General features: G+C 51.7%; 4 protein-coding genes across 4 annotated transcripts; 3 read left to right on the forward strand and 1 right to left on the reverse strand.

Annotated features, from left to right (window-relative positions):
- Positions 1–678: 678 nt before the first annotated feature.
- Positions 679–1,848, forward strand: PODANS_4_3210 (uncharacterized protein; the record flags this gene model as incomplete). Its single annotated transcript, XM_001905814.1, has 2 exons — positions 679–1,163; positions 1,377–1,848. The coding sequence occupies 2 exons, from the start codon at positions 679–681 to the stop codon at positions 1,846–1,848; spliced, it is 957 nt and encodes a 318-aa protein (XP_001905849.1).
- Positions 1,849–2,430: 582 nt separating this feature from the next.
- On the reverse strand, positions 2,431–3,210 carry PODANS_4_3200 (uncharacterized protein; the record flags this gene model as incomplete). The annotated part of the gene is made up of 3 exons (XM_001905815.1): positions 2,431–2,601; positions 2,658–3,083; positions 3,178–3,210. 3 exons carry the CDS (start codon positions 3,208–3,210, stop codon positions 2,431–2,433), a joined length of 630 nt encoding a protein of 209 aa, XP_001905850.1.
- A 3,400-nt stretch (positions 3,211–6,610) lies between these two features.
- On the forward strand, positions 6,611–8,185 carry PODANS_4_3190 (uncharacterized protein; the record flags this gene model as incomplete). Its single annotated transcript, XM_001905816.1, has 1 exon — positions 6,611–8,185. The coding sequence occupies one exon, from the start codon at positions 6,611–6,613 to the stop codon at positions 8,183–8,185; it is 1,575 nt and encodes a 524-aa protein (XP_001905851.1).
- A 971-nt stretch (positions 8,186–9,156) lies between these two features.
- On the forward strand, positions 9,157–11,015 carry PODANS_4_3180 (uncharacterized protein; the record flags this gene model as incomplete). The annotated part of the gene is made up of 4 exons (XM_001905817.1): positions 9,157–9,753; positions 9,874–10,105; positions 10,261–10,465; positions 10,529–11,015. 4 exons carry the CDS (start codon positions 9,157–9,159, stop codon positions 11,013–11,015), a joined length of 1,521 nt encoding a protein of 506 aa, XP_001905852.1.
- Positions 11,016–14,510: the final 3,495 nt, after the last annotated feature.

Consider the following 14,510-nt stretch of genomic DNA (forward strand, 5'->3'; position numbering starts at 1 on the left):
GCTGAAGTTTCCATGGTGGCGTAATTCAGATGTTGTCTATCTAATCATGGTCGCATACAGGTTTGGCGCGAGAAGACAGTTGCGGACGCGTCAAATCTGCTGTGTTGTGCTTGCGCGCTGGGTTGATGTGGTCGGGATGTTGCTTTGCGCTGCTGTGCTGGAAAATTGCCAAGACCAGGCCAAAAGGCTGTCTGATGGACTAAATGTACAGCTACTGTATCACGGGTTGAAGATGTGCTGAAAAGGCCTAGTGTTTCTAACAATATAGAGGCTACTGAGAGAATATGAAGTGCTGTATGCCTCAGGGCAATTGACGCTCTCTTCAATTACCATATCGCAATCGCCGCCATGGCAATGTAAACACTGATGTTGAACCTCTTAGACTACACGTGATCTGACACGTGCAGTCGTCAAGGTGGATGATTTGCTCTTGACAGGTGATCCGTGCTTTCCATGACGTTAGCGGCATGTCCTCGGCACAAATTCTTGAAATCCGGTGTCCCGCAGCGCAATGGACCCCTGCCTCGACCACAATTGAAATCTCGTCCGATAAGTAACCGTTTTCTCCCCCAAAGTCCCCGGGTGCCTCTCCCAACCGCCAACGCTTCTTTTCCTCCGCTTCCTGCAGACTTCCGCAAACTCTAAACTCGCACCCACACTTCAGACTCCCCCAAAAAAATGCGGAGATCCATCTTCACTGCGCAGCCCGCCGCGCGCGCTATGAGCCGGGCCCTGAGCAACCAGCCCACCCGCCGCGCATTCGCTTCCACCCCCGCGACCCCCATTGAGCCCTCCAAGGAGCAAGCTCACCCGATCGGCCCCTTTTACGAATCCGTCCTTCGCACCCCCTCCGGTCCCTTCCCCAAGGTCAAGCCCGAAGAGCCCCCCGTCACCTCCCAATCCAACCCCAAGTCCATGCCCGATCCCGCCCCCGCCCCCGCCGAAAAGCCCCCCGCCGAAAAGGAGAAGCCGACCGAGAAGCAAGCCCCCAACGCCGAGGAGAAACCCTCCACCAAACCCGCCCCCGCTCCCCCCAAGGAGGAGAAGCCAAAGCCCTCCCCCAAGGCCGCCGCCGTCGAGGAAGAAAAGCCAGTCGAGGCCCCCATCGCCGAGGAAAAGAAGCCGTTGAAGCGCACCCGCAAGCCACGAAGCACCGGAACCAAGTCCGTTGATTCCTCCCCCCATTCTTCTTCTGCTGTTTCTTCTGCCCAAGAATCACCACTTTCTTCCTCTTCATCATCCACCACAATTCCTCCAACCCCCAAATCCGGCCCCAACCCCGCTATCCTCCTCCCCTCCGACCAACCGCCAACCTCCTCCTCGAAAGAAGAACTCCCTTCTAACACGGCCTCCGAACAGAACTCCCAACGCACAAGAGTAATCTTTGGCTCCTCCCTCGCCGGCCCCGCCGAGCGCGCCGAACGCCTCGCCCGCATAAAATCCGAATCCCGCCTCATCAACGGTGTCCTCGTGCCCCCAAAACCAGATGAACCAGACAATTGCTGCATGAGCGGGTGTGTAAACTGCGTCTGGGATCGGTTTCGTGACGAGATGGAGGATTGGGCTGCAAAGTCCAAACTTGCGGAAGCGAGGATGGAGGCTGCGACAGAAGTGGGAGAACAGGTGGGGGTTACGCAGGACAGTATAGAGAGCACAAATACCACTAGTACTACTATGGAGGATGATGGCGGTGGCTCGGTCGCGAATTGGGATGCGGATGGGAAAACAACTAGAGATCTTTGGGATGAGGAGCTGTACAAGAACGTGCCGGTGGGGATTAGGGAGTTTATGAAGCAGGAGAAGAAGTTGAAGGAGAAGCATGCTAGGGAGGGGACTTTGGGGGGTTAAGATTGTGGGTAGACGTGTGACGATGCTGTACGATATCAGGAACTGTTTTTTCCTCCTTTTGTCAACCCTTCTAGAGAGAGTCCCTTTGTTATTGGTGGTGGCGGTGGTTTTTGTTTGTTGAATACCCATGGAAGTTGCGGACTGTTGTAGATCTCATGGCCAAGTTGCGGTGGGAGGTATGGGTGATTTTTTAATTGACGCGGGTTGCGCGTCTTTCAGTTTTGTGGCCTCAGTGCATCGTGATTCTTGAGGCGGGTTGCTATGTATGTCCATGGGAGGCTGATGTCGCAAGTATGTTTATATATATCCAAGGCTTTTCCTGAACTGGCTGCTGTCCTCCAACTCCTCGAACCCATGTCATAGGATCAACACCCCATCTATGACCTCTCCGTCCCCGTGTAAGCATCCCCAGACGCCATGTCCCCTTCTGTCAAAATCTCCAAGTAATGCTCAGAAAACCCCCGCTGGCTTTCCCCATTCTTCCGTTACTCCGTAGGTATCATCACGGGAACACAATGCTATTTCTGTTTTTTGGGTATTTTCTCTTTTTTTTGGGTTGTTAGGTTGCTATCATCCCCGTATTTAGGCCTGAGACTTCTTGGCCAAGGCAGCAGCAGCATTGGCATCGTGCTCGTCAATGTCAATGGCCTCCCAGGGGTAGCAGATCCACTCGTCGCCGACCGTCCTCGCGGCCCAGTAGCGGCCGTTGGTGACATCCTCGGGGAGGGTGCCGCGCTTTTGCTTGTCCTTGTTCTATTTTTCTGTCAGTCACCATTCACTTCACCTTCTCAGTCAAAGGGAAACCTTACATGAAGCACAAAAATTCCAAACTCAGTCTTCTCATCCACACCAAGCTTGGCCCTCACCTCCTCGACATCCTTCTGGAGCTCCTTGACGGCGTACTCGAGCGTGGTCCTCGTGTCGTCCACCTCGTCCACGATCAAGATGCGCTTCCCGACCAGGTTCTTCATGGAGCCCAGCGCCGTGAGGTCGAGCCACTGGGTGCGCGTGACCTTGTGGCCGACCTGCTCGACGACCTGGTCGGCCGCGTTGGGGAGCTGCTCGTACAGGGACAGACCGATGGCCTGGATCGGGATGTTTGGGCTGCCGGGCTGCTTGAGGAAGGAGCGGAGGATGCGGGCGGGGACGTAGCCGCCTCCGCCGATGGCGATCATGAGGTCAGGCTTGAACTCGGAGAGGATGGGGATGGCGGACTCTTGGCAGAGTTTGTGTACCTTTTGGGGGAGGGCATGTTAGTGATGGTGTGGGGTAGTGTGGTGGACTGGGAACACAAGGTAGGTGGGCGGGTAAAAGAACGGGTAGACTAACATCGTTGTACGTGACGTAGAGCTTCTCGACCATCTTGACTGGTTTTCTTGGGTTTTTTGTGTCGGTGTTTGACCGTTGATGAGGGTCCTCGTCGGATACTTGGAAGGCAATGGTGGGGGGATTTTATAAGTCGCGGTTTCAGGCGGGGTTATTTACGACGCTGCGATGATACCCGATAAGCGAATGCTCTTCTCTCTTTCGGGACGTGGGAATTCACACGAGGGGGATAATATTCACAGTTTTCAAAAGAAGGGAGAGGGAGAAAGTAAGAAATTATCAGTCAGAAAGCATGCAAGAAAAAAAGTTTGGATCTGAAAATCAGTTGAACCCCACCCCACCAGGGAATGGGATTGTTCCAAAAAAATTCTGGAACCCCGCAGTCGTCCAAAACGGCTTTCCCCCGTCCGCCATCCCGCGCGCTTTTTTTTCGCGGTTGCTTGAGCCCAGGCCAGGGGTCCCCAGATGACGATGTTCCAGAATGCGCTAACGGGAAGCGGCAGGTAGGTTTCAGCGGGACCTCTATATTTACGGCCCCCCAGGTTATACTTTCACGGCCTTCTAACCTCATTAGGTTGAACGTTGCAGATTTACCCGTTTCTCCCCACAATGCAAACCGCAGGTAAATTTGCGTGCAGCTTGTATGACCGTAAGACAGTGCCAGTCGTTCCTAGAAATCGATGCTGAGTTAGATTTTTGAAGGTTTTGAGTGAGGGTCTTGATATTACGGCGGTGAAGGTGTAGTGGTGAGGGGGTGGTGGTGATGTTTGATGATGACAGTGGTGGTGGTTACAAACCCTGACCCTCTGTTTAACCAAGCGGCTTCCATTAATGAAAAGGGCTCATTTTCCTGCCTTTTTTCTATATTATTTCTGGTCCTGGAGCATGCGCGTATCGGCTGAAAATGAAAGGCAAAGTTCTGGAAATCAAATCGCTATGTTCATCGATGCAAATTGCAGCAAAAATTGGGTGTGTTTGACATCGCGCTGCATTTCCCCAATAGGTTAGAGACCACAAAAATATAATCCGTAGACCGTCGATATAGAGCTCCGGCGTTTCAGCGGCAGCTGAGTGGGTAAGCGGAGTTCGCCGATGACCTCTGTTTCAGTCTTAACATATCATGGTGATGGTAACATCTTTTCACTCTACCGTTTTCCACGTCGGACAGAACAGCCAACTCGTTTCCCGACGACTTCTTTTCCACAAGAAAAAGCAGCATTAACTCAGTTCGATAGCACCAGTCCAGTATCCTTTGACCAGAGTCTCAACGAACCAGAAAAGCACGGTTATGTCAACGAGAGAAGAACTCGAGATACGCCAAAGACGTTGTTCGAGATGAGTAGGAAGGAATAGTTCCATCCCGTAAAGTGTGCTGATGCATACAGCAGCGTTGCAATGCATGAGTACGAGCTCTCCTTCCATGTCAGTCGAGAAAGCTTGATGTCGCCAACATGGGTCAGTGGCAGAATATCATAAGCGGATGAGAGGGCCATGACGATGTGTAGATTTCAAAGCACATTTTGATCTGAAGTCATGTTTAAAGTCCAGAGGGGTTAGTAGATAACAGTGCACTATTGCACGCCGTTTCTCTACAGCTAAATCTATCCCTCGAGTTGCCTTCCTACGCCTCACAACTTCTGAATATCATCCCGAGTGCCACTCTCCTTGGCCCCAACACGGCCACACCATCAAACAACCTACGACAGACTCAGTCGTAGCCCCCATTAACAATGGCGGTTCCACCAACACCGGCAGCCACAACCGACGCAACATCAAGGCAATTTCTCACCAACGTAGAGGTACCAGACTGGTACACCGACTCCTTCATTTTCAGCGCCCACCGCTCCGTCACTCATTCCGTCAAGTTCAGTCATTTGCTTCACAATCTCTTCTCTGTACCACACTTTGCTCTGCCACTCGCGTTCTTACCACGATCTATGGTACGTATAGACTACCTCGCCATTCTTGTCCAGGTTCTGGGGTCGTTTGTGTCGGGTATTTATCTGGGGTATTATTGTGAGGCAAGGCTGCAGACGGTCTATTGGTCAATGGTATGAGTTCCCTCTTCACGCATCGGAGGGCTGAGGCTGATTACCCTGGCCCACAACAGATTGCCGGTTTATCGGTTGTCACAGGATTCATCGTGGTGAATCCGTATCTTCAGTCACCGAGATATCGGATTTTGAGAACCATGAGCTTCGTAGTGACTGGTTTCTCAGCCCTTGCTCCAATAACTCACGCTGCTGTCATCTTCCCATATCACCAACTTGATAAGCAGGCTGGGTTGAGACACTACTACATCGAGGAAGGTATCGTCCTGATCGGCGTTGTGTTCTACATCGTAGGTTGCCCCTGTGTAACAGGCGAGCCGACGAGTTACTCACCATCACGTGTTTCTAGACCCGTTTCCCAGAAAGATGGAAGCCCGGAGTATTTGATTTCTAGGGGGCATCGCATCAGATATTCCATATTTTGATTGTCCTCTCCGCTGCGGCGGTGCATTTATATGGAATTAGGAGCGCGTTTAGATGGAATTATGAGAACCCCCAGATGCCCAGCAGAAACTTCACTGTAGCGTAGAAGGTAACACTAAGTAGTTAAGGTACCTATAATCCCAGCATTTCTCAAACACCATCCAAGCATTGTATGGACACTAAATGGACATGATATCAGCATTAAATGTCGCAATCCCAGCCTTGAATGTTACAATCCAAGCATTTAGCAATTTTAATCCCAGCATCAACGTTATATAACATATCTAGCAGCTATCTTTTTAGGCCCTAATGATAGTAAACATTACCTCTTGACTATCACCTTATAGCACATTGCTACTATCTTCCAAAGCACCGAGGATATCAAATATGCCTCTCGGTCTTCCTAGTAGGTATCCTGCTATCCATAAAGGGTTAAACATCATGAGCACAACTCTCTACCGCTTCCAGAGGTATCCTTATTTTCTGCCAAGTCCTTAAAATAATAAGCATACCTCTCGATCCTTTAAAACAATATCTCCCGCAGTTTTGCAGGCATCGAAGAATAACGAACACTCCTCTCGACAATGTTGAGAATGCCTCTGCAATCTTCACATGCTGTCTGAGAAAATGAACACGCCCCTGACTGACTGGACAGACAGGCATTCTGCTATGGTAAGAGGCCTTTTTACCTAGTGACATGGCACATTGTGGTATGCTTCTGCTCAAGTTTCATATACTATGTTAGTTGCGTTATCAGGATTAGTCGGCACCTCTCTTATGATTTTTGGTAAGTTATCAGGAAGCATTCATAGCTCCACAGCTGAGGCTGCTCCAACATGCATCCTTAGAAAGTAATGCATATAGTAAACGCATGAAACCTTTAAATGCGAACGCATCTCACCATGTAGATGTACCGTCGTACCCCCACCTCTGTTACCTCGCCCTACGTTACCCCACCTACCATGACCAAGCTCCCCTCCACTCTCCAACTTTACACATCTCACAAACAATCTCTCTTCAACATTATCCTCAACACCCCCTTCGTATTCCTACGCATCACAGTCTTTTCTCATTTCACCATGGACGAAAGAGCCTCCCTCCCCGTCTCCCTCCCAGTCCCCAACCCAACCACCTCCTACTGGCACACCCTAACCCCACCTCCCCTCACCCTATCACCCACCCACCGCTCAACCCCAGATCTCCCGTCTCGATGCGACACAATAATCATCGGCTCAGGCATCTCAGGCGCAGCAATAGCTTACAACCTTCTCCAATCCCATAATACTACAACAACAACAACAACAACAACCTCCCCACCAAATATCCTCCTCCTCGAAGCCCGCACCCTCTGCTCCGGCGCCACAGGCCGAAACGGAGGACACACCAAAGCAGCCTCCTACCGCACCTTCCTCTCCCACATCTCCTCCCTCGGTCTAGACCAAGCGATCAAAATCGCGAGGTTAGAGCACAATAACATCAAGGCAGTGCATTCATTCGCCAAGACCAACAATATCCAATGTGATCTGTTTGAAGGGGATACAACAGACGTCATCTACGACGCGGCGCAATGGGACGAGGCAAAAGAAGCGGTGCACAAAATGAGGGAGGTTTTCCCTGGGGATGATCCAGTGGGACGGTATATTTTGCTAGGGAAGGAGGAGTTGGAAAGGGACTACTTTGTTCACGATTATGATTATGAGGGGAAAAGAGAGGAGGTGAGAGGGGGGGTGAGGTATGCGGCCGGGGGGTTGTCGGCGTATAAGTTTGTTATGGGGTTGTTGAGGTCAATGGAGGGGAAGGGGTTGAATGTTCAGGCCGAGACGGGGGTTAGCGAGGTAAAGAGGGATGGGGATGGGGGCGGATGGGTGGTGAAGACCGGGAGGGGGGAGGTGAGGGCGGGGAGGGTGGTGATGGCTACGAATGGGTATGCTGCGGGGGTGATGCCGGAGGTGTTTCAGGGGGTGGTTGTGCCGTTGAGGGGGCAGATCACGGCGCACAGACCTGGGAGTAAGATGGCGAAGAAGGGGTGTTTGGACACGACGTACAGTTTTATTTATGAGGGGGGGTATGAGTACATGATTACGAGGCCGGAGGGGAGTGAGCTGGAAGGGGATGTCATCATGGGAGGGGGGTTGGTGAGGGGGGAGGCGGAGGAGGGGTTGAGGGAGTTTGGGGTGAGTGATGATTCGGGGTTGAATCAGGGGATAAGTGAGTATTTGAGAGAGACGACAGCGAGGTATTTTGGGAGGGATTGGGGGGATGATGATGCTGAGGGTCGGATAAGACAGGAGTGGACTGGGATTATGGGGTTCAGCCCGGATGGGTTTCCGTTTGTAGGGGAGGTTCCGAACCAGAAAGGGCTATGGGTGAGCACCAGTTTTCAGGGACATGGGATGGTGCTGTGCTGGATGTGTGCGGATGCTTTGGTGAAGATGATGAGAGGGACGGAGGAGGAGGAGCTGAAAAAGTGGTTTCCGGACATCTTTAGGATTACGGAGGAAAGGCTGAAGAAGAGGTTCAAGGGGAGGCTGAGTTGAGTGATCATAGATGGCCGCTTCACTTCAGGCAGATACATCATGGTGTGAATTGGAATCGGCATCTATGAAGAGGGTCTAATTATGTATCGTCCGAGATTGGAGCGCTTGGGTTGCACGAGATCTATGCTTTATCCATGGAGATAACGCGGAAATATAAGATTGGCGATGATCATTGCCTGCCCCCATTGGGCCAACCCCACTCGATCTTGGCTGCCCCATTGAGCATTTGCCCTCACATCGAGTTTGCTGTTGACTGCTGTGGGATAGAAATAAATCGCTAGTTTTCCCCGTTTCCCGCCGTTCTGTCCTCGACTGTTCTCGATGATGATATGCATCGCTCCAGGCGCCCGGGTCCGGCACACACAGGGATGATGCGCCGGGATTCCCGCAGCCGGGAGCCGAGCATGTGGACCTGGGTTCATCTCGGGCTGGGCTGCCCCACTCTCTTCAAGCGGCACTACCCTTGCCAAGACAACAAGCACTCAACCAAACTACTGGGACAGAGGGGGAAACTCACCGCCATCCGTTGCCATCTGACCTTTTGACCTGCTGCCTGCTTTGTCAAGGGCACAGGGCAGGCACTGGTCCATCTTCACCGGGACATCACCTCCGACTGACCTCACCATTCATTTCCGAAAAGTGCATAGCCTGGGCTGCTATTAAATGCCATGCCAAGGACCCCCTGGTGGCCAATATGTACCGCTCCACTCCCGCTTTGGGACCAGCTCACACCCTGACCCCATCGCGGCTGCAACATTGCACCAGAGGTCTGGTAAAAGAAAGAGGAACCGCCCCCCCCTACCCCTACCCCGGCCATCTGATTTTCTAGGTTTTTTTTTCGAGCTTACCACTCTCTCGGGTTCGTCCCTTACCGAGTATTTCGATCTAGCCTATCCCCTGACTTCATCCCCCTCTCTTACACTCACGAATTGGCTTCCCCCACCACACACGCATCATCTGTCACCACCACCATGACGGGTGCCATACCCAAACCCGACGTCGCCATGTCACCAACAACGCCAAAGACAAAAACAAAACCATTATCACCAGTACAGCCAAACCGAAGCCCCCCTCCCTTCAGGCCCTCCACATCATCAAAAATGACAATCGAAACACTCCTCTCGCAAGATGAAGACGAGCTGTTGGCGGCGGTATGCACCGACTCAACAACAGGATTCTCGCTACTAGCAGCAGCGACATTGGAAAAAGGAAAAGCGAGGGCGGCGACGACGACGACGACAACATCAAACGACTCAGCCCCATCATCCCAAATCAGCCCACGAGGCAGCCTCATTGAAAGCCCGACTGACTCGGCCGCCAACCTGGCGATAGAGGATATCGACAGCGTCAATTCGGATAGCTACCCGGCTTCGATGACGAGCTCGATCAAGGCTCATGTGTATGAGGGGGGGTTGAGATATCACGCGTACAAGAGCGGGAAGTACGCTTTTCCGAATGATGAGATTGAGCAGAACCGGGATGATATGAAGCACTCGATGAGTTTGTTGTTGATGCAGGGCGAGTTTTTTTATGCGCCGGTTAAGGAGAGGTTGGAGGAGGGGGCCGAGGTGTTGGATCTGGGTGAGTTTTTTTTCGTTTCGGGAATCAATTCATGTACGGCATGACCTCGGTCGAAATGGCAAAGGCAGGCAGGCTGGAGGGATGCAAAGGGGAGAGTTATGCTCCAGGAAGTCAGCGGTTGCTTCAACAAGGAAGCAAAATCAGACAATTCGTGGCCAGCCAGCTCCAGATTCATGTCGTCCATTCATGATGCCCGCTGTGGGCAGTCAAGCAACCGAGCTTTCCTGTCCGTCGTTGCGACCAGTCATGTTTCACGAAAACAAAGAAAAAAGAAAATCTCGAAGCTGACCAAGCTGTGTGTTACGGCAGGTACCGGAACGGGCATATGGGCAATAGAAGGTAAGTGGCTCAAAAAGTTTCCTTTGATTCATTGGTGCGGAGACTTGCAGGAACGGTAGTCGTCGATGAGTGCACACTGCAGAAGCATACTCACATGACAAGGGCAACCGCATCAATCACTTCCGAAAACACTGCTGACAACTGACTTTCTCTAGTCGGCGACAAATACCCAAACACCACAGTCACCGGCATCGACCTCTCCCCCATCCAGCCAAACTACGTCCCCGAGAACGTCCACTTCTTCGTCGACGACTTTGACGAAGAATGGGTCGACCCGGACGACAAGTACGACTTTATCCACATCCGAAATGTGATGCACTCCGTGACGGATACAAAAGCGCTGCTTTCGCGGGTGATGCGGTAAGCTTGGATCCCCCCCTCCCACCTTCCACCATCTATCTGCATCTAACCCACCCCTGCTAGCCACCTCAAACCAGGAGGCTACATCGAAATCCAAGACCTAGACATCACCCCCCTCTCCGACGACGACACCCTCACCCCCACGACCCCCTACGCCCTACGGGATTTTCTAAAATACATGGCCGCCGGGCTCGCAGCCCTGGGCTCGCACATGCACGCCGTCCACAAACTACCCGATGAGCTCGAAGCGGCTGGCTTCGAAGACATCAAGAAATCCAAACACAAAGCGCCCATAGGGATGTGGCCCAAGGACAAGAGGTTACGACTTTGCGGGTTGTTTTTGAGGACGGCGATGATGGACGGGCTGAGGGGTGTGAGCCAGAGGCCGATGGCGGCGTTGGGGTGGACGCCGCTGCAGATCGAGATGGTGTTGGTCAATGTGAGGAAGGCGTTGATGGATCCAAAGGTGCATGCGTATTTTACTTTTCATGTCATCTATGCTAGGAAACCGCTGCAGGCAGGAGGGGGTCCTGGGTCTGATGAACCATGACGACGTGAGGGGCCTATCCATCTGGAAATGAAATACGGCAAGCGCCACCGGAGGAACTGTGTAAATAGGTGATGAAATCAAAGTATATTATTCATCATGCTGATTACATTACACACACCAACACTCTCTGCCCAACCGAACACGGAGACAGTGAACTGAAGCCTCAGTATCTACGAATCGCGGACTCGCCCCAGGAAACAGGAAGGTGTTCACTCTTATAAGAACTAGAGCACGGTCTTGCCTCATCCGCTTGGGCTGGGACTCCTACCAGCGGGAACTCGTCCACCATCGACCTTCCCATCTCGCACTCTGCGCAAAGGCGGTATGCTGATGGTTGCCGTACAAAGACATGCTGAATGTACTGGCCACATTCACAGCAGTGTTCACTCAGGGCCGGTGGTGTTGTTGCTTCTCCAGATTCTGCTGTGTTTGATAATGCGGGCGTGGGTGTGGGGAAGAAAGCTGCTTCCCAGTCTGATGATGATGCAGGGGTTCGCACCCCGTTTGAATACGATGAGGCAGGTGTTGGCAACCCTGCGGAAGATAGGGGCGAGGAGGCAGCATCGGTTCGGGGCATGGTATTGGTTTGGGAGTTGGCATTACTAAGTTGGGAGCTGTCGTTGGCTTCGGAGGTGCTATCACCACCACACATGGGGGCATTCATGCCGTTGCTTGTCCCGCTTCGAAGACCAAAGGTTTTGGCCATGACTTCCACCGCGGATTTCGACACAACCACAATGTCGCCATCGTCGGGCGGAATGCAGATGGATAACTCTGGGGATGGCAAGGCAATGGTGAAGAAAGACTCGTGTGGTGATGATGACGAACTGCTTTTCCCCAGGTCATCTCGCAAATCTGCAAGCCGCTTTTCTAGGCAGTTGATGTACTGCTGGTTTTGGCGATTCTGGGCTTTGAGAGCGTCGATGGTTGTTTTGTTGGAATTGACTTGTGCTTCAAGAATGCGGATGCGGTTCAACGCCGTTGTGAGGGGGGCGCGAGAGAAGGGGCTTGAGGAGGGGAATGTTTGGGGGACTGGTGGGTATGGCGGTGGTGATCGTACCGCTGGTGTAGATTTGCGATTGGAAGTTGCCATGACGCCTGGTGCCAATGGTAGGTTGAGGAGAGTGGGATTGGGAAAGTTTTCCTGAATGGAGTGTTGAGTTTTGAGTGAAAAATCAGTGCCTGCGTTTTGTCTTGGATAGGTATAGCATATGGTCAGCGAGAGCTACGTCATAGTGATTGATCTAGATCGGTATACTTGAAACTTTGCATACAGCGTTTGTTGCTTGATTAAGGGAACGTGCATAGGTAGGTAGGTACCTTACTCTTTTCACATGCATGTTTCAAGTCCATGATCACCAACTACTGGCTGGCTCTTGGGATTGTTTTTTTGACATCGTTTCACTGTGACATCAAACACTCAATGGTATTTAAAAATGCAAAAATGGCACACAACATCCACCATTCAGCAGCGAATAATAGTCATCCAGCCGGAGGTCACAGCATAACATCGCACCAGAGCTCACAACACGGCAACCAAACGATCATTATAGGCCAGCGTCAACCTCATTATCCCATTGCATCTCGAAGACGATGTAACTGACCCTGAACCACCCATCCACATCATCTCCCAAGCCCTGATGTCGCCTTTTCGGAAGATCCAGGAGGGCTCGGTATTTGTGATTTCAGGGACGGAGTTGATGGGAATGAGATGGAAGTACCCCCTCCTCTTGCTCCTCCCAGTCGTAGCCGATCGCAACCCGGGTGCGGAGTTTTTATATCTTTGCGGTCCACCGATTTTCGAGAGGGTGCAGAAGGTCCCAAAAAGAGGCTGGAGATAAGGCGGATGGCATTCATGCTGGGTCGGTTGGATGAAAGGCGAGGTTTGAAAAAATTCTGTTGAGGTTTGGAGTTTGGATTGGAATGCAGGTTGTCGGGGAGACTGCAGACGCTCCAATGCACTGAGGAAGATTGAGGGTAAGGTTTCGTATATGCAGGGCAAATCGAGAGAAGAAGATGTCGTTGGAGCAGGAACTCGATGAAAGCGAGGGAATGGCAAAACAAGATGACACTAGTAGTAGATTCCCGATGGAATATTCGGCCTTTGGAAGATGTGCCTGAAGAGTCGGTTGTGAGGTTGAAGTGAACGGTGGATGTGGAATCTAAGTCGGGAAGGCAATTAGGGGAGAGCTTAGACATGTGGTGGAGAAATACCAGTTACTTACACAAGGTGTGAAGATAGTCAAAGAAGAGATTAAGGCAATGAAGGAATGTAAATAGCAAAATAGCGTCGAGAAACTGCAGTTGCGGGCATCCATGAGGTACGGAAATCAAAGCATGTAGTTGGGTAGGTGTCAAAGAGTTCCCATTAGCTCTTGTGAAATTATCAACAAATGTCAGACGTCTTTCTGAAGGAACACAACCATAAAGAACCACCGTATATCCCCCTGTGGAAGATTATCTCCGCGCTCTACCAATCAACACCCCCACTCCCATCCACCGGGCGGCCTTCTCCGTTTGCCAAAATCCCGAAACTCCCTCTGTCCAGGCCACGGCTCGAGCTGTCCCAACAACCGTCTCCAGTCCGCCATGACAGAGCTGCTCGATGGGACCTCTCTTGGTGTGACAGAGGGGCTGTCAATTCCACCACGGGCGCTATCCCTGGTTGAATACTTGTCAGGAGATTTTGAGCGCACAAAGCCTTTTCTTGTGTCCGGAGCGAAGTCCACATCTAGGGCTTTTCCAATCGCCACGATGTCGGCTCCAGAAAACGTAACTATGGTGCGGTCTGGAATGATCGTGGAGGATCCGGACACTTTCAGCCGCTCCCCAGTCAGGCGCTCTTCGATATCTTTGAGGATAATAACCTCGGCCTCGGTGCCAATAGGATCAGAGAGGATCGGCTGTAGGTAGTAGGAGGTGTGGCCGGTATTGCAGTCGAAAGAGCTGTAAATTCGAGCTTTAAGCTCGAAGTTTCCGAATGGGCTGGGGTTGCGATTGGGCATTCTGTCGTAGCGGAGCATGCTGCCGTCTTGCTTTCGAGACATGTGGGAAAATAAGTTGAGGTAGGATGGCTTGACTTCTGCTGGTAACAAAGGTTGGCATGTTGGTTGGTCACACAACTCGGGTTCTCTTTTTTGACGGGAATGAGTTGGCCACTTACCGATATGATCTCGAGTTATAAGAGAAAGACTGATAACTTTTAGCTTGTACCAACGGGAAGCGTGATGCTGGTGAGCTGAAGAATTGAAAGCCGAGCCAAGGGGAAGAATAGTTGTAGTGAGAAATCGGTGGGTGGTAGCTAGTCGCCCACGACAGAGTGAATCTCGCGATAAGAGAAAGTCTTTGGATGACAGCCTTAGCAGGCCGCCACACAAAGCCAACGCATAGGTTTTCCTCATCTTACAGTCAGCTCCTTCCCTCTAAATATATAGCCAACGCAGTAGAAATTCACTCCGACTTCCTGACGTCCTCCTCCCCCTCCCCCTCCCTCTT

The sequence above is a fragment of the Podospora anserina genome, chromosome 4 (genome assembly GCF_000226545.1).
Source record: "Podospora anserina S mat+ genomic DNA chromosome 4, supercontig 4".
In the NCBI taxonomy this organism is placed as follows: Eukaryota; Fungi; Ascomycota; class Sordariomycetes; order Sordariales; family Podosporaceae; genus Podospora; species Podospora anserina.